General features: G+C 45.8%; 1 protein-coding gene across 2 annotated transcripts in view; it reads right to left on the reverse strand.

Moving 5' to 3' along the window:
- The window catches only part of PTN (pleiotrophin), a 78,496-nt gene that overhangs the window by 17,198 nt on the left and 40,812 nt on the right, over positions 1-20,486 (reverse strand). For both annotated transcript variants that reach the window (XM_075602592.1, XM_075602591.1), the window contains exons 2-4: positions 15,655-15,752; positions 13,275-13,448; positions 11,779-11,940 (exon numbers count right to left, since the gene is read on the reverse strand). In XM_075602592.1, coding sequence (XP_075458707.1) covers positions 11,779-11,940; positions 13,275-13,448; positions 15,655-15,751 — 433 coding nt within the window. In that variant the 5' untranslated portion in view covers position 15,752. The remainder of the gene's footprint in view (positions 1-11,778; positions 11,941-13,274; positions 13,449-15,654; positions 15,753-20,486) is intronic.

Here is a 20,486-nt window from a genome sequence, read left to right on the forward strand (position 1 = left end):
CAAGATGCCTTCCAGCTTCACCAGATATCCTACTCATTTAAGTGAATATGCCATAAAGTGTCTTTATCTCTGCCTTATTTCTAATGTCACTGAGGTTTTCACCATATTGGAAACTTGAGATGAGTTAAACCCAGGAGAGGCTGGGGTAATCGCAGGGGCCCGGCGCCAACTACAAGTGTGGTGGCTCTTAACGCCCTACTTGTGGGGTGCATGCAGCCGCGACGGTGCTAGAGGGAGCACACCCCACCTGAAACGGAATTTGGGCCCCTCTAGAACTTGGGCCCGGCGTCTGTGATCGCCCCCTGGTTGGGTTCCCTCCGCCGCTCCCGCTGCACAGGTGGGGTGAGCACCAATGGCATGGCCATCCAACCCGCCCTGGTTCCACAATCCATACACACCTACCCTTACTATAAACAATCATTTTTACAGTTGGAAGATTGTCTTCATACCAGCTGTTGCTATATACAGTATATCAGCATGTACAATTTCATAGTATATCCCTAAAATAAAGCTCCCAAATGTCCCTGTTTGCAGTCTGTACAGAAGCAAAAATAGACCAGGAAAAACCAAGCTCATTAAAATCACCAGAACTAGGTTTTCTTTTAAATAAAGTATCACAGATCCTATCTCAGAGCGGCTCCCTAATCTGTCTCCAGCATACTGCTGTGTCCTATAAACCTGTTCTTAGCCCTAGCTGCACCTCGACATTTAACCTCTTTGTATCCAGGCGGCTTGCAATTTATTGAAGCATTTAAGGAGTCAAACACGAGATGCCACTATACCAAGAAAAAGATATTTCAGCAAATAGGCAGAAATGCACAAAAACAACATGGCGGATTTATCCTTTGTTAGGCACCGTGACAATAGGATAATAATGAAGAGAGATTCAGAAGAGCGATGGGAAAGGAGCAAGTAAGGAAAGCTTCTGCTCTTAATACGGCGAGTGCAGAGTGTTTGCTAATGCATCGCTAAGCCCTGGGTAAGCCTCTCTACAGAAGGACAACAGCAGCCTTCAAACTCACCCTGAGACAGAAGTGTGTAACATGCGGTGGGATATGAAAGCATTAGAAGTAATATTTGGTCGTCATACCTTATAATAAAAACATTGGAGCTACAGTATGTATCACAGTCTCACGACTGCACAAAATCTGCTCTATATCAATGTACAAAATCCCATTGTATCTTGTGGGATGCTTTTTTAAATCAGTTTTGCAGCCAAGATGCATAACCCCTGTAGGAGCAAAACAAACGGCAGAAGATGTATAGTTGATGCATACCGTGCAGTTATTTTGCCCTGATACATCTTTTGCTGTTGCTCCTAACAAGCCATTTATGCTATTACTCCAGACATGTCTTTTTTTCCTGGGAGTGTAAAAACTGACTGTTATGTAACAACTTTATTTCATACAGCGCTTTTCTCCCAATGGGACGCAAAGCACGTCACAATTACAGTATAGCGCGCGGTGCGCAGCACATAGGAATGTTACAGACACAGTCCCTGCCCAGGTGAACTTATAATCTATGTTTTAGGTGCCTGAAGCACAGGGAGATAAAGTGACTATGCCAACGTTACAAGTAGCTGACACCAGAATTTGAACCAGGTTCCTCCAATTCATACTGTCGTTGTTTATAGAGTCAGTGATCACTGATCCACTATTTCCTCATAATGGCTAGCATTATTTAGCTGAATGTGGAATATATATGAAGGGAAGGGCCGCCAACAGGGGGGGAGAGCTGGGACAACTGTCCCGGACCCGGAGGCAGCGGAGGGGCCCGGCCAGCTAGCGCTGGAAGTTGGGCTTGGCCAGGGATCAGGCTCAACTTTTTGCCCAGCTGTCTATCCTCCTGTTGTTGACAGGCCCTGGCTCCCCTCAGCTGCAGGCCTCCGTCACTGTCCCACGCAGGGCCTCTCTGACGTCGGTGCGCACCAGCATGAGAGAGAGGCTCGGTGCAGGACAGTGAGGGAGGCCCGCAGCTGGGAGAGCCAGGGGCCCAGCGGCAATGAGAGGACCGGCAGCTGGACTCTGGCTCTCCCCAGTTCTGGGCCTCCCTCACTGTCCCACGCAGGGCCTCTTTCAGACGCAGGCGTGCGCCAGCATGACAGAGAGGCCCGGAGTGGGACAGTGAGAGAACCCGCACAGCGTGGGATAGAGGGAAGCCTGGCAGGAGGCCTGTGGCAGCCTGGGTAGAGCTGGGGCACCAGAGGCCTGAGACCATCCCCAAGGTAAGTGTGTTTTGTATGTAGATTGTGGGTGGGGTTGGGGGGGGTTGTATGTATTTGGGGGTGTTGTTTTTTTTGGAGGTATGTGGAGGGTTGGGGAGTTGTATATATTTGGAGGTGGTATTTATTTGTATGTATTTGGGGATGGGAGAGTGTCTGTATGTGGGGGGGTTTTATGTATTTTGGAGGGTTGGGTTTTTTTTGTATGTATTTTGTGGGTGGGTTTTTTTTGTATCTTGTTGGGGGTGAGGGTAATTATTGTGGGGTGGATAGTGTGTGTTGCCAGGGGGGTGGGCAGGAATGAGTGTGAGGAGGGGGCATTGAGGGAGTGGAATTGAGTGAGAGGGGGTAATTGATGGGGAGGGGGTGAGTGAGAGGAGATAGGGGGTGTAAGAGAGGGAGTGAGGAAGAGAAGAGGAGTAGGGGAAGAGAGGGAGTGATGGAAGAGAGGGTTAGGGGGGAGAGAGGAAGTGAGGTAAGAGTGAGACTGGGGGGAAGTGATACATGGGGAGAGGGGGGAAATAGAGGAAGGGGCTCTCAAGGAGGTGTGAAATGGGGGGGCTCGCAAGACCACCAACACGAGGGTGGTGCCTGTCAAAACTTTAGTCCTTGGCCCCAGGAAATCTGTTGGCGGCCTTATTAAGGGACACTTGTTTTGTTGTGTTTTACTCACTTTATTATTATGTAGAGGGGGGGGGGCATGGGAAGGGTCTGCCTTATTAGGGGAACCTTCATTAATTGCACTAACTTCTATTTTGTACAGAAATGAAATTAACCCATTCAGTGCTACAGGGGCTAAGCATGCTACAACCTGGAGGTTTAGAATCAACCAGTGTGGGCCACTTGCTTTGTGTGTCTGAAATTCCTGAAGCATCGCTGGAATAAGTCCATGAAGGTGTTTGGCATGTTCTCAAGGGGCTGTTTTTTGTTTTTCCCCTCTATTGCAATGTGCCAAAGCATTTTCTATTCACACTGCTGTGAAGTGTGATGATGAACCCAGTGGGACAAAAAGCTGTAAGCGGTGGACAATTGGTGTCTAGCACATTTAACTGCTTTGGATAAAGAAGTTTATTGAACTGTATAGAGAAGTGGTAGAAAGGGGGTGAGCTACTTAAATGGTGATTTATCAGAAGCTTGGTTACAGTGTAAGTGTATGCATGTGGCTGGGGCGGAACTGATTCTGAGCTTGTTCAGTATTATGTCAGAAGACCATTTAGAGGAATTTATTTACCATTGTACATCTGTTCCTGGGCTTGCCGGTTTCCAAAGTGAAGCAAAGATAAGAAACTCAGCCATGAACACATTCACAGGTCTCCCCTTATCCCATGTTACACAGTAATTAAACCGCAGACAAGGATTCTGGGTAATGAGCACACTGAGTGTGCCTAAACCGCAGACAAGGATTCTGGGTAATGAGCACACTGAGTGTGCCTAAACCGCAGACAAGGATTCTGGGTAATGAGCACACTGAGAATGCCTAAACCGCAGACAAGGATTCTGAGTAATGAGCACACTGAGTATGCCTAAACTGCAGACAAGGATTCTGGGTAATGAGCACACTGAGTGTGCCTAAACCGCAGACAAGGATTCTGGGTAATGAGCACACTGAGTGTGCCTCTAAAATGTATGCATCCCATTACCATATCTGATTAAGTAACTGCTCCCCTAAGGCTGAGTCCCCAGTCAGCACTGTGGCACGCGCGCCCGGCGGGGGGGAGGGGGCGACGCGTGCACAGCGCTACACCGCAATCTGCGGTCTGAGGGGAGAGAGAACGTTTGCGACGGGAGGGGGCGTGGCGGTAGGTTTGTGGGGCGTGGCCATGACGACCCGCGGCTGGTTCGCCCTCATTGGCTGAACCGCCGGCGGGGGCGTGGCCACGCCTCCGTCGCAAATGACAATCTCAAATTCCCCTGCCTGCCTGAAAACCTGTCGCGCACCGCTGGAGAAAGGTGCGCGACAAGGTAGGGACTGGGACCGGAGGAACTGGGGGGGGGGGGCGGGGCTTGATCGCACACCGAGGCGTGCCCTTAGTAGTTAGTGGGACCGCAGCCTAACACTGACGTGTGCTGCTTTATATTACCTTCTCTTCATTTATTTAGCTGAGGAAAGCAGGGGAGATTGAAGCAAAGTCATTAGATAATTAGAAGGAGCAAATTCAAGAGGACCCTTTCAAAGCAGCAGTCTGTGCTACTCATTGTTTTTAAATGTAGTTTCTTTTTATTTTACAAGGTCCCATGGAACTGAATTGCAGGACTCACATTTCCGAGGCCGCACCTGTCCCCAAGATATTTCCAGATGTATTGTATTACCGGACAAGAGTACTGATCTAGAATGTGTCCGCCGGGGTTAGCTCCGCTCCACCGGCCAACAGAAAGCCGCAACATCATTGGAAGATGACATCGCAGCTTCCTATTGGGCGACTCCAGAGGCCATATTGATTTTTTTTTTTTTTTTTAAATATCATCAGAGCCAAAAACAGGGGTAACTGTGGAACATGGAGTACACCCAGTTCAGGTAATCTAAACAAAATAACTGGAAAGTTATGGGGGATTGTTGCTATAAACTCATGGCTGCCAGACACACGGCAAAATGAAGCGTTTAATAATAATTCACTACTGAACAGCCAAGTCTGGAAGAATAAAAATAATACTGTATTTTAAAAGGATATATGATGCACACTGTTGTAATGCCATGTACCCCAGGAGTTCTCAACTCCAGTCCTCAAGCTCAATCAGTGGTTCAGTTGTAAGGCTAAGGTCCCGCTGCAGGCGGCGCACTGAGAGGCAATTGACCTTTGCCTGCGGTATGTAGGGAGCTAGAGCGTGGGGGGGGGGGCGTAGTTTGAGCGGAGGGTCTGTTCGTCCGTGTCCCCCCCCCACACACAACACACCACATATACATACACACACACACTTTTCCCTCGCAGCTCCTTCCCTGCTCCCCTCCCAAGCCGCCACCCTCCCGTAGCTCCTTCCCTCCTTCCCTCATTGGCTGACTGCCGCACCATGTGACGCGTCAGAGCTGCAAATCACTAGGAGCTTGCTGCATCGGCCTGCTGACGCGTCACAGACGCAGTCAGCCACGTCGGAAGGAGCCAGCGGGGACCTCCAGAATGGAGAAAAGGGGCTGCTGGCCCGCGGCCGCGCACCGCCGGACGCAGTAGGACCTAAGGCTAAGGCCCCGCTCCCTCAGTCAGCGCGCCCGCACTGCAGACAGGCGGCGCGCTGACAGACACAGACCGCGATATGCGGTCTGTAGGGAGCGGGAGCCGGAGCAGGAGGGGGGCAGGAGTGGGAGGGGGGGCGTGGTTTGAGCGGAGGTACCCGCTACTCCCCCCCCTCCGTCCACGGGCTCGGTCTCCCGGACTGCAGGAGGGAGCTGCTGTGGGCATCCGGAAGGTAAGCAGCAAACGCTCTCCTCACACGCTGACACCCACACGCTGACACGCACACACACACACCTTGTGTAGGAAGCTGTCTGACAGCTCCCGCTCCCACCCCCGCTGATTGGCTCATCAGCGCACCATTTGACGTGTCACCACTCGGGATCACAATTTTCTTGTATCCCCTGGCGGCTGACGCGTCACAGCGTGTAGTGAGCCCGGCAGCGATGGGGGACTGGGAGCTGCTCGGGAGGATTCCCCTGCTGGTGGGGAATGCTCACGCGGCCGCCCGCGCCGCCGGGCGCAGCGGGTCCCAGCCCTAAGGCCTCGGACATGGTAGCATTGACAGCGCTCAGCAGCGCTGACGCTCATGCTCACCTGCTCAAGCAGGAGTTTTTTTCTGTCCCTGCATGAGTGTCAGTGTGCGCGCTTGTGTGCCGGGTGGGAGCCGGAAGGGAGGCGAGACGGGAGGCGTGGCTAGCGCGCCACGTCACGGCGCCGACGTCACGGACTGCCATTGGCTTTTGGCAGTCAGCGGGAAAACTTACATTTCCCTGTTGGCTGCAATTCTACACGCCTCGGCACGACTGCGGAAGCATACGGAAGCGCCGACTAAAGCCGCGCTGATAGGGATAATATTTCCCCTCAGCACCCTGGCTTAAGACTGCATCACCTGTGCTGAAGCTGGGATATCCACAAAACCTGACCTGTGGGGAGGTCTTGAGGACCCCTGAGGAAGCCCATAACGTTTATTTAGCATTCTGTCCTTGATGGGCATATCTAATGTAACGTGTTTTTTGTTTGTTTTTGATACATTTTTGATACAGACTTTCTAGAAAGACCAGGTTTACCGCAACAAAGAGGAAAAAAACAGGAATTATTATGCGTGTATCAATTGAAACGTTTTTATTGCTACATTGGGTACAGTGTTTCTCTCCCTGTTTTGCTAATAGCCACTGTCCTCCGAGGATGTATGTGTAACCCTATGTTAAACTGAAGGATGTGTACGGAAAAAACACATTGGACTAAAAGAACCAGCTTTGAATCCCTGTGCCATCTTTAAATCTTGGCTAACTCATTGTGGAGTGGTATATCAGTACAAAGAATAGTTTGTCTTGACACACTTGCATCACATTCCCTTTGTGTCTGTGTCAGTAGTAAAAAGCTTCCTAATCAAGTTTCTGATATTGTATTGTATTGTATGTCTTTATTTATATAGCGCCATAAATGTACATAGCGCTTCACAGTAGTAATACATATCATATAAATAACAAATAATATAAATAACAGGTCATGAGAATAAGTGCTTCAGACATAAAAGTAACATTAAGGAAGAGGAGTCCCTGCTCCGAGGAGCTTACAATCTAATTGACGCAGGCTGATAGCCAGGAGGGATTTCAATGCTAGTAAAAGGACAACATTAACACAAAAAAGCAGTGTGATATGCCCCATAATATGTGGTTAAAGCTGCAAAACGTGTGATATCTTATGGGTTTTTTTATTATTTAAATTAAGCAGTTCTGTAGTATTAGATAATCGTGACTGTTTTTCTTTTTATTCACTCATAGTGCCATTTTTAATACGTTTTAAAGCATCCTTTATTGTCTATAGCAGGATTTAGCCCACTTCCCAAGCAAGATCTTTGTAGCACATTCCTGTTTGTTGCCAATGTTCCCAGCTGTTTGAACTATAAACTGTAACAAATAGAGAATGTTACCTTAGTAATATAAGGATATGTTGTAGCTGCTGAGTTACACTGACTGAAGGCTTGAGTGAAACTGAAAGGTAGCTATTATGTTATGCACACAAACAGGAGCCCCAAACGATTGCACGCGTAGGTAAGAAGGTAGAAATATACATTGTCACATGCTTTACATATTTAAAAAAGGGGGAAGCAGTGGTGGATTTCTCATTAGGGCCTTGGGCGGCAAAATTTGGGGGCAGCAAAAATTTCCGCCCCACACACAGAGGCCGGATGGGAAGTTCCTTACCTGCTGCACCTCTGCCGTCCTACTGCCTCCATCTTCTTTCTGCAGCGTCAAATGATGTTGCAACGTCACACCGCGTCTCGTTGCCATGGCAAAGCGACGTCGTGTAACGCGTTGGGGACGTCACCAGCGTCATTTGATGCTACAATTTCGAAGAAGGCAGAGGGCGGCACCAGTTAAGTGCCATGGGGCGGCGGATCTGGAAATCCACCGCTGGCGGGAAGTAATATTGCTGCTTTAATGTCTCCTGAACTCCTCCAGGTGACACTCTGAATATTACAAGTTGATGTTATTGGTGTAAAATAAGAGCAAATTACTTTGATACATTGATGCTACGAAACATAGGGGCAGATGCATTAAGGGCTGGGGCAGGTCACATCACCCGTTCTGGCGTTCATATCTGTTCAAGTCAATGAGAGTTAACGAACAGGTGCGGTAACCCGGTAACCCGTCCCGGCACTTGATGCATGTAGCCCATAAAATCAATATGATGCTGTCACAGGAGACCAGGACTAACACAACAGGGATCAATTTGCCAGGCAGAAACACAGAGTTTATAACATTAATTTATTGAAAAAAGAAATATCCACAACTATTTACAGCAAAACAACACACACAACTGGGAAACTGGGGTACCCTATAAACCTAGGTGCAGTGAGCTCCCTAAAGAGATTTACCCTGTGCTCCCTTCCCTGAAAAATCCTCTGCAGAGTCTCCCAGTTGCTCCCATCCTTCCCAAACTGCTTCTTTTCAAGAAATCTCTTCCACAACTACAAACACTCTGACTTCACAGCTAACAAAAAGCTGATCGTATCTCATCTAGCTAGGTCAGGGGTCTGCAACCTGTCAAGGAAGAAGAGCCACAGAAATAGGTTGGTTTCTTTGATTCATCTGGAGAAATACTTGTGCCCTGAAATTGCACCACGTTTGCCTTGAAACATTATGCTCCACTGCAGCACAATTTTCTAACAGCACTTTTTGACTACTGATTTATACTACAGGCATTGCAGAAATATCTGTATATGTCTGTTACAATGTGAGGAAGAGTGGAGCAGAGGGAAATGGAAAGTGTGCTCTGAGCCAAGATGAATCAAATGTGCACGTCGATAGAGGCCAGACAAGGGGTTTCCGCACAGCCAGGTGGTCAAGACCTGATGAAAGGTCCATATGGGACCTGAAAGGTTGTTTTTCCACTGTTCTTGGCTGTCACATTAAAGGAGAACGTCATTATGAACGTGTGTGAGAGTAGGGCTCCACTTTGTATCTCTGTCTTTGAGTCTGTGTTGTGTTGGCTGCACAAGCAGGTTTCTCCCCGCCTGAGGCTGTTCCCTCGTACTTTTGTAATTGTACTTTCCTGAATATAAGCCTCCTTGTGTTGCCCATGCAGTGCAGAAATGTCGGTGACCGTGGTGATAGTGTGGTTATGTCCAGGTTATTACACACACACAATGTATTCTAAGGGCATTAGCCGAAGGCTTCCATGTCCTATTCCCCATCCGATGGTTATAGTTTGTGTAGTACAGCTCCAGGAGTACTCCACCGCCCACACACTCAGTACCTATTGCACTGCACTCGTCAGGGGCAGTATGTCATGGGGCACTGGTCTTCATGTAGGGAGTAATGCTATTACTAATACTATCAAATTAAAGATATTACATATGTAGCAGTCACTCTTGTATCTACTCGTGAGTTTTGCTGGAAATCCAAATATAATGTGTGTTAACAAGGGAGAAATTGCATTATTTGTGCCCTCCTAACATGTTAGTGCGGGGGTGGGCAACTTCCAGTCCTCAAGGGCCATCAACACGTCAGGTTTTAAGGATATCCCTGCTTCAGCACAGGTGGCCCAGACTTTGATTGAGTCCCTGATTGAGCCACCTGTGCTGAAGCAGGGATATCCTTAACACCTGACCTGTTGGTGGCCCTTGAGGACTGGAGTTGAGAACCCCTGGTTACATGGCATTAAAACAGTGTGCACCATATTAAGTATGTTAGTGAGTACAAGAACGGCTGCTACATCTGTAAGTGAGTAGGGATGGAAATGGGATGAAAGCAACTGTTGAATCCCAATGGCTGCAACACTTCGGCAAAACTATATATAATATACTTTAACTGTCCAAGGGGGACTGTGTTAACCCTGTCCAAGCTGGAGAATGCGTTGCAGGCCAGCTCAGAAAGGGTTAACTTTCTGCTCCTCTCTGCTCACCCCTTCATGTCACAGATAATCCCTGCAAAGGCCTTTGGGACACATGCAAGAGATGCTCAGAGGAGTTCATTACACACTCAAGCCGAATCGATGGGAAAGAAAATGAGTTTGTCTGGTGAGGTGCTGCGGGCGATGATGTGGTGGAGAGCTACGAGGGGTCAGAGGATGCCAGCCAGAGTCGTCAGCTGTGCTGCAGAGCGTGGGGAGGAGAGGAACTCAAAAGCCATTGGGAAAACTACCCATTTACTGCAACTTGTCATCATGTAGCTTGCCAATTTCTCACAAAACTTGCACCTCCTCCCACAGGCTGGGGTGTTCCTGAAGGAGTATGGGGAGTTCAGGAAAAGGTGTTTCCCAGATGAATAGGTACAGTGACAATCCAAAATGCACAACCGCAGTGATATAAAGACAATGTAGCAGTGCAAAGAACATTTTGATTTGATACACTGCACATTTACTGCTTGCATCTGTGTCAAATGTAAGAACAATCTTAAACTCGATGCACATTGCTACAACATCATACCTGCCAGACACTTTGATGCCAGGAAAAGGGGATACTTAGAGATACAGAATTTCATACATACGTGTGCTGTGTAATTCACTCAAACAGTGAGTGAACAGACTCCAAACATACCACAGCATGGACTTAAATCTTCAGCAGGAGAGATGCCGGACCTTTTAGAGAGTGGCCACACTCATAAACGTACAGGAACAAGTCAAGAAAAAGGCAGCACTCAATCCCACAGCAAACGTATCACTCGCAATTCGTAGCTTCATCCGGAGTTCTGTCAAACGGCACACATGGCTTGGTGATGCAAAAAGTTACCTTTTATTCAGGAAAGGGACATGCCACCCAGCAAGCGACGTTTCAGGCCCGTACTCGACGTCTCATCATGTAAGTGTGACACACAAGTGACCAACAGTGCAGCTTATATACCCCCCGCCACAGCCCCCGGATCTACAGAGGGTGATGTCATCAGGCCGGAAGTGCCCGCCACGTCACGCTGTTAAAATACCCAGACGGCAACCTCAAATAGAGCTCAGAGGGCAGCGGTATGGGACAGAGCTTAATACATAGAAAATCTATATATAGCGAGACACCAAATCTCTCAAATTCATTTTAACGGTAACTTTTTGCATCACGGATGAAGCTACGAATTGTGAGTGATCCGTTTGCTCTGGGATTGAGTGCTGCCTTTTTCTTGACTGTTCCTGTTGACCCCCAAATTGCAAGTTGATGCATTGAGGTCAGACCTGGAGCCATTAAGCTCCGATCGAATTCTGCACTGACATGCAAAATCGGGTTTCGAATCAATTTGATGGCATTGATGCATAAACCCCTCAAACGTCTTCTCAAAGATGATTTTCATTCCGTTCCTCTTTAATGTGGCATTGGAACACTAACAGCAATACTAGCAATGATACATTATTGTGCAGAGCTTTGGTAATATCATTTCCAAACAAATCTGAACCTGGCTCTGTTTGATCTGGCATATCAAAGTCACCTCAATACAATACATTTCCATATAGGTGCACCCCAATCATGCAATCAAGTCCAAACGTAAACATGCATTGTACACGGTGCATTGTGTGTACATACTAACCACAAAACGTTTGTGCTAGATGGTTCAAGAGCATCGAGAGCATAACCCAAAAATATAAACTTGTTTCATTGCGTAGTGCATGTTTATACCTACACTAAAGGTGGGTTTATTTTTTTGATGACACTGCGAGCTCTGGAATCATTTTCCAGACCATGCAACAACAACAAAATCCCAAAATACTGCCAATAACTATAGGTCCACTTTAGCCAAAAATTTACTATTCTCTAAAAATCAAGGGCAGAAGCCAATTGGGTATATTTCTGATTTCCCCCCAAATATTCACAGGTGAAGTGGTCATGTGGTTTTCACATCTGTAGCAGCATTGACCCTGTTTTGGGCTCGTGGTTTTGTGCACAACACCCGTGCATGAGCTTACCTTGAGGTTTGGGTTTGGTGATCTTCCCACATGGCTTGGACAGGGTAACAGTTTTTTGGCATTCTGCATTGTGCAGGGCCCTCTTCAGGCTGCCGTTCCGGGTCTTCACCCCAGTCTCCGTGTCACAGTCACCCCACTCCTGAAACTGGTACTTGCACTCAGCTGAGGGGGTGTAACAGAAGAGACGAGGAGTTATATTTTGTGGAGAGTATTGGACACAGCAGTGTTACAATAACTCCAGGAGACAACTTACTGCCTGTTCACAGACGTCAACTAACCCATTCTGCAGTGGTGGTGATGTGTTTTTGGAATTCTCAAGTGGAATTCTATCTGAGGGCCCATATGCTCCCTCTCTTCACTTAAACGTCCACCCCAATGTCACTGTAGTTTTAGAGGATTAGAGTTTAGCTTCCATGAATCTAAACTTGGATCCTACGATAGATCAAAGTGAGTGAGGCACCGGAAGAAATGACTGCGTGTCTCCTAAACCTTTTGAGGAGCCTAAATAATTTCTTGCTCACTTATTAGACCAGGTGTTGAAGAACACATTTGCAATGTATTACAATGCAATGGGGCTTGGTTTTGCCATTGACACAAAAATGTTAGGTGATGCTAAGGGAGTTACTCATCAAAGTGCCATAATTCCAGTTGGGAATCTGATGGAGTTTCCCCGTGATAGTGCACCAATCGGCACTATCACAGTATGAGGAATATCCCCCTATGAGTCAATATAAAATCGTGTCTGTTAGCATCAATATATGAAGGTGTTTTGTGACATGTACAGTACGTTAGTGTGCAGTTTGAGGAGTGACTAGAGGGTGAGTAATGGTTACATATATACCATCGAAAGGCTACATCTGTAAGGGGGTTATGCACTATCACAGTTTAAAGAATAGCAACCTAAGTGACCTTGCTTTTCTTTTCATCAATTTAATGCCCCAGGTCTGTGGTGTCAGTAACCTTTACACCTACAGGACCAGTGTCAAATAAGAGACACATTTACAACAGTTTTCTTACATTTGACATGGGACCAAAGGGACACTCCACATACGTGTGTTTGTGTGGTAGGAATGGTGCTAAATTCCTTCTGGGGAAAAAAACACATTTACTGTATCTGAGCTATTGTACTGTAGCTAATAATGTATACAGAATTTTTTCTATACATAATGTATGCGTTCAAATATATTCATATGTACGTGTACAATGAAATAGTCATGTTTATGCTGCCAATGCCCTATCTGCTATAATTAGCTGATGGTTCAGAGTTTGAACCAATACAACCAAGAAAGATAATGCAGCTCTCCGCTCGGAACACCTGCTGGTCCCTTTTTAAATTGTTTTATTCTGTTGTAGACACTAACACAGCTTGAAGCTGTCCCTGTAATCCCTTCCCTGCCAGAGATGCTCACACCTCCTTCTGGCAACAGAAAGGTTAGTATGGGGGCAGGAGGGAGCTGTGCATTGATTCCTGGTAGGGAGGTGACAGATTTGGGTACCTCCAAACTGCTTCTTCCAGTTGCAGGGGATTTTGCATTTCTGGGTCTTCATGGTTTGTTTGCACTCCTTTCCCGAGCGCGTCCCCTCCCGTGTTCCTATCCCACAGTCACCGCTGGTGGGGACACAAACGCTCCACTGCCACTCCCCACAGTCCGACTTCTTAGCTTTCTTCTCTGCAGAACAGAATCTTATGTCATTTACACATACACTTAGATTGTAAGCTCTTCAGGGAAGGGCCTCCCTTTGCCTTATGATGTCATGTACCTGTTGCAACCATTGTTTGTAATTTATTTACCATGTGTTGTACTATTGTAAAGTGCTGCGTACACTGCTCATGCTATATAAATACCATTATACGTAACGTTAATACAAAGAACTTTGTATTTGCAGCTGCATTTAATCTGAACTCCTTCAGTGTACATCTGCGTCGCCCCAAATTGGGCTCCTTGAGAGCTGCTCCCCTCTGCACAGGACCAGCATGCTAAGGGTTAAAATGTGCTTGTACTTTGTGGAAGGTCAACCCCACCCACTGGAATGTTAATGAGCCAAGAGGACAAAGCCCTTTGTATTCACAGCTGCATTTAATCTGAACCCCTTCAGTGTACATCTGCGTCGCCCCAAAGGCGGACAGCCTTCGACGCAGCCGAAGGGTGTGAGCCGTTTGCGGCCGTTCGCTGATGTTTGGTGATGTTAAAGCCTCTCTATTTCAATCTGAAACTCACAAGCCTTTTATCCCCTGTACCCAGTTTTCCAACTCTATCTGTCCATGAAATGTCTGTGAATTGACTTCATAACCCTGTTATTTTAATGTAACCATGTATTGTTATAACTCTGTGCCCAGGACATACTTGAAAACGAGAGGTAACTCTCAGTGTATTACTTCCTGGTAAAACATTTTTATAAATAAAAATAAAAAATACATGCATATTAACATATGTTAATATAGATTGGCTGATATGTGTCTTTAAAACAACATCCACCCCCCACCAGAGCGCATCTATTTTTTTAATGATTCTGAACGTACCTGAAACACATTATTTAAGCAGCCCTGCCTGATGCGGTTACCTGACTTGGCGACAAAATAGGATGCCAGAGGATTGGATGCTAAGAGACTGCATAGCATTATTAAACAATCTGCTCGATACAAAGTGGCACTAACTGACTCTATTCCATACAGCAGGGGTGCTAAAACAGGAGGGCGCTTACAGAGGCCCCACGCTCTTCCCCAAAGCATTTAAATTAAGTGCCAGGAGAGCGCCCGATGCCTCTGTATGTCACTTACCTTGTCTCTGGCGGCTTCTGGCGACACGTCGTGATGTCAGAAAACACCAGAGACAAGGTAAAGGGGGGCACAAGCAGACGAAAAAGTTTGTGCACCCCTGACATACCGCACAATAAAATCTACTCCACGTGGCATTATTTGAGCGAGAGCATTTTTTCATAACTTTTCCATGTTGTGGAACACCAGTATTAATCATGTGAAGATCTACAATCGCGTGCACACATCTGCAACCCTGCTTTTCACCATTATCTTCTAGCATACAGTGATCCCACTACAGCTAGGGATTCTGGGAAATGACATGCAAATGAGCACACAGGAGATACTATATATATATATATATATATATATTATATATTTTATATATGCTATATATATATATATACACAGTGGTCGACAAATCACCAAAAAATCTACTCGCCGAACAAAAAAATCTACTCGCCACCTAGTACAAAACGTGTGCTGCTTGGGCCAATAGGAGCTCGCCACGATGTTAAATCCACTCGCCCGGGGCGTGCAAATGTATAGGTTTGTCGAACACTGTATATATATATATACATACACACATACACACATACATACACACATACACACATACACACACATGCACAGCCAACGTTATTTTACTCGCTGGTTCCTCCCCGCTTGTGAAATAGCTCGGTCGCCGTCCCCACTTTCAGCGTGTGGCTGATTCAAAAGAATGGCCTCTTCTCCCACTGGTACGTTGTGCATGTCCAGCTGTAGGGCACCAACGGGAGTAATTACATTGGCTACATATGTATACTCTATATGTGGATTAACACAAATAAGTTTATTAATAATGGTCTCCAAATTATTATACATATTAACAGATTTCCAAAATACTGGACCTGAGAATAATAATCTGCATTTTGCTCCTGTTAGATTTTGCTCAGGAGGAGGGAGAGCTGCCTGAGCTGAGGTTTGAAATGCATCAGGGACCACCACTAAAGTCTTGAGGGACCACCGTTTGAGAACCTAAGCAAGGATAATATCAATCCATCCACACTCAGAAATAATCCTAGTGTTCAAACCTACAGATCCCATCCTCCGGGGTGAGGTGGGAGCCTTCCCAATCTTACCTTGCTTGTCTTTTTTGCCAGCCTCTGTGCCAAGAGCTGGCAGCACAAACAGGAATGCCAGGAGGGCAAGCGCGAACATTCTGTGCTGCTGGTGCATTCTGGGAAAATACAATGATAATAACTTTATTAATATTGCGCTTTTCTCCCAATGGGCCACAAAGCACTTCACAGTTACAAAAATGGAAAAGGAAAATATTACTTTTGAGCACAGTCACATCTCGGAAAGGTCTGCCACCCTGCCTTTCCCAAGGGATTCTGGGAAATGACATTGCAAATGAGCACATTGTCACCTTTTGCTTCAAATCCATTTTGACACGGACCCCTATAAACATACGCCTGCCGCATTACACAGCTTTTCAGCACAGCCTGGGTTAAAGAAGTGCAGAGCCAGTAACCCTAATCACAGACAGCTTTTCCAACCTTTTGGGTCTCATCGGTGTGAGGACGGTTATACGGTCTTTGCCATTTGAGGCTGGAATAGGTTTAAACCACACCTTAAATAGGTTATGGTGGGTAAACAGGGACAAAAAAACCTCCACCATGCAGCATACAGAAAATGAAAATATTACTTGTGAGCACAGTCACAAAAAGAGAAAAAGAAGGAAACATCTCAAGTTATAAACAAGACCAAACACAAGGAAAGATACAATACCGGGTGGGACGGTGCTGTCCTTATTAAATGCAGGACAGGTTGTGGTTCATTAACTACATGCCTGGGTAAACAGATAGGTAATAAGCCTGTTTTTATAGATGCCCAGAGAGGGAAATTGATCCAAAGAGTAAGAGCAGCGTGGCTAAAAGCTCAGCCCCCAAAGGAAGTCAGGGAGATTCTGGGAACTGTTAGGAGCCAAAATATAGATGAATGTAGAACCCTACATCCAAGAATATGTGAAATAAAGATTACTCACTCTTAAAATAGTCAATGTAAAAAGATGGAGTAGTGTACAGTATATCAAAGTATGCCATTTGTCTATTTCACACCCGCATATCTGGCACATAAAAATAGGTACACTTCATTTGCTAAAGTATGTCAATGTTGGATAGAGGAACTTCCAGGCAAGTGACCCCTCCGAAGGAGGCACAGTACAATCTACTATATGCAAACAAAATATCTATATCTATGGATTTATTTGTATATATTTATATACATATAGAATAGAAGTGGTATTAAATCCCCCCATACTAGCTGATTATTAGCAGATATGTCATCAATCTCACAGTTGCTTGAATTAGCAGAAGCTTCAGCCACTGGGAGAAAGTACAGCTGACTTTATTAGGTATAGGACATAAAAATCAGGTACAGTAGCTGGTGAATAAGTAACAGTTAGAGCAGGGGTGCGCGAGATTCGCTGCGGGGGGCGCGGGGTTTACAGAGGCCCCCGCACGCTTCCCGAAGGCATTTAAATTAATGCCGGGGGAGCTGCCGGGCCTCTGTAAAACTTACTTACCTTGTTTCAGGCGCTCCTGGCGATGTGTCGGCATGGCAACGCGGCATCAAAGGAGGAGGGTTATGTGACGTCACGTTGCCATGACAACGTGACATCATGACGCCGTTTGAATCAAGGTAAGGGTGGGGGGGGGCGCGAGGAGAGGGGGAAAGCCAGCAGGGGGGCGCAGGGGAAAAAGATTGCTCTCCCCTGAGTTAGAGGGTGTGTTATTTATCAAAGTCTCCCAGCTGCAAAACTGGAGCAATAAAGGTCAACGAATATACAAAGGACATTTTTTCCTACTGAAATCAATGGGATTTTCTTCATTGATAAATTGGGTACAATGTTTTTGCATCAGTTTTGCCCCAGTTTTAGAGCGTGAAGAATTTAATGATAACCTCCATTGTGTTAAATAGAAGTTTTGAATATCTGAGTCCATTCATTGGAGATTACTGACCCCTCTTTTTCCTGAGCAATATCTCTTCATCCTTTGGTCTCCACCAATGGACTGCTTCCAGCACGAACCAAGACGCCCACTTCCTTTACTAAAAAATGTTCCTTATCAGAAGTCTCTGTCTCACCTTTCCCACTCTCTGCCCATAACAACATCACATTGTCACTCTCTCACATCCCTCACACTCAGCCTCGCCTTGCTATTCTCGCAAACTGCATTCCATTGATCTTCAGTCCTTGGAAACCAGTTTCAAATCAAAGATCTTTATCAGCACTCTCCACTGGCTCAAACAGTCATGTCACAACTTACTGTACAACACTGTCTTTGTCTCCTCACTTGACCAGTATGCTCCTACCGCATGCTGATACTCATGCACTCCAACCCACAACCCTGAACTCTTGCACTAATTCCGCTGAACCCCTCTAGAGGTTGTCACACTCTCCCTGATTTACTTCAACACAAATGTATTCTGTCTTGCTTTAGCTTTGCTCTTTTCCTTGCCAAACAGCTACTTCATCTCTTTTATAAACAGGCATAAATCCAACCCCTCCACCTCTTCTCTGTCTTTGAAACCCTCCGGCCACATCATGCTCCACTCCTTCCATTACACCCCAAGATGTTGTCAATTAATTCATGCGAACCGTATGAGGCAGACTGTTCCAAAGAGTGGGAGCAGTGTGGCTAAAAGCTCGGCCTCAAAGGAAGTCAAGGAAATTTGGGTAACTTTTTCGGAGTCCAAATAAAGATGAATGTAGCAACACTACATCCACGAATATGTGAAATAAAGATTACTCACTCTCAAACTATTCAATGTAAAATGTGCTATTAAATGCCCCCAAACCAGCTGATCATTAGCAGATATCATCAATCTCACAGTTGTTATCATCAATCTCGCAGAAACTAATCCCTGGAAAGACATTCCCTCTGTCCCTTGCACACCCCTCCTTCCAAATCCTCCTCATTCTTCCTTTAACTCCTCTCCAGTTACAGAAGAAAAAGAAGAAGTATCACTGCTGGTCTCAACCTCCACCACATGCAGCCTCGACCCCATTCCCAAACACCTCCTGAAACCTCTTGCTTTGGTACTTTTCCGTCTCTCTATTTTTATTTGCCAGATTTTATGGGATACAGAAAATAGAGAGAGGAAGATAAAAACATTTGGGGGAGCAGATTAAAGAAAGAAAAAACCTAGCATGCAACATAACAGGGGTCAGGTACCAGCGGAACAATAGTCTAAAAGCATTCTCCTTTATGAGTGTGCATCTGAAACTTTGGACCACCGCCAGACATATGTCCTCCCAATCCTCATCTTCCAATGTTTCGCCGACTTCCTCCTCCCACTTTAGCATACATGCACATTTCTGATTATAAACCAAGTTTAGAAGTACAGAGATTAGGGCCTTTTCTAGATACATGGATTTGAAAAGTATCTTGAAAAAAGTGGTAGTAGAGAGTTGTTGGCTAGTATGGACTCGCAATATAAGGTTTTTAATTTGTAGGAACCCGAAGACTTCGGCTTGGGGTAAAAATTGTTGTTCTTGTAATTCTAGGAATTGTTTGGACTCTCGTAAAGCCGGCCTTTTTTCCAGTGCCAAAAGCACAGTCCAAAAGGCCGCGGATAAAGGCTGAGTTTGTTAAATAATGGAATCATTCCAGACCTTGCGGGGGAGAGTTTAAATGGGATTTATAACCGCTCTCATAATGAGATGTTTGATTATCGGGTGAGATTTAGTAGTCACTGGTCTGTTTGGCCAGGTCAGCAATAGCAGAGATTCAATATTGGTCGGACTAACCTCAGAGTGTTCTATATTGACCCACACGCTTGAGTGTCTTGAAAAATTCCACAAGAGAAGTTGGGCTGATTGAGAAGCTTGGTAATATTTAGTCAGATTGGGGAGAGCCAAGCCTCCTTGTTCTGTGGTCTATATAATGTGGCTTTTTTTTTTTTTTTGCCCTGGGACACACAGATCAAGAGATTTGTGCCTGCAGGTCTTTCAGATCTTTGGGTAGAACTGGAATAGGTAGAGTTCTGAACAAATGCATGATTTTTGGCAGTAGATTCATTTGAACAGGAATGACCATACTTGCTGCATGGCTCCAGGTCCTTCTTCAAATCTTTGATTAGTTTGGGTAATTTAAGCTATAGTGAGAACCATCATTTTGGGGGGCTATTCATACAGGAATATAAAAGAGACTGGGAATGCCATGTGAAATCAAAATTCTGTTATATTCATTTTGATATGTGCTTAGGAAGGTTAATGTGTAGGGCTTGAGATTTGAGTGGTTTATTTTAAACCCAAGATGGCTCCATGTTGCTCTAGCACTTGAAACAGATGTGGGAGACACACCAGAGGTTTTGTGAATAATGTTATCTGCAAATAAGATATATTTTGTACTCTGTATCCCCAGTCCCTATCCCTGATATGTAAGGATTCATCCTGATGGTCCCGCTAGAACAGGGGTGTGCAAACTTTCCCCGCTGCGCCACCCCCTCTGCCTGCTCTCCCCCCCACCTTACCTTATCTTTGGCGTCAAATGACGCCACGTTGCCATGGCGACGCATGACAGACGACAAGGTAAAGGACGTTGCAGAGGCCTTGGGGAAGAAAGCGTGGCTTCTGCAACTGCCGCAGCCCCCTAGAAAATCTTGCACCCCCCCTGGGGAGACAGTTTGCCAGAATTTTTGGGAATATCTTTATATCAATGTTGATAAGGGAGATTGGGCGGCAACTGGAACAGCAGGAGGAATCCTTACCCTTTTTTAAGATTAGGACAATGTTGGCTGAAGTCATATTGTCCGGAATGATCATAACCTCTAGGAATGTGTTGACTAATATAGAAATAAGAAACATTTTTGTAATTTTCTAATAAGAAACTTGGAAACATTTTTGTATTAGACATTGGTGTAGCCATCTGCATAAAAAAACTGCAGGAGATTGACTGAACAGCAA

The sequence above is a fragment of the Ascaphus truei genome, chromosome 5 (genome assembly GCF_040206685.1).
Source record: "Ascaphus truei isolate aAscTru1 chromosome 5, aAscTru1.hap1, whole genome shotgun sequence".
In the NCBI taxonomy this organism is placed as follows: domain Eukaryota; kingdom Metazoa; phylum Chordata; class Amphibia; order Anura; family Ascaphidae; genus Ascaphus; species Ascaphus truei.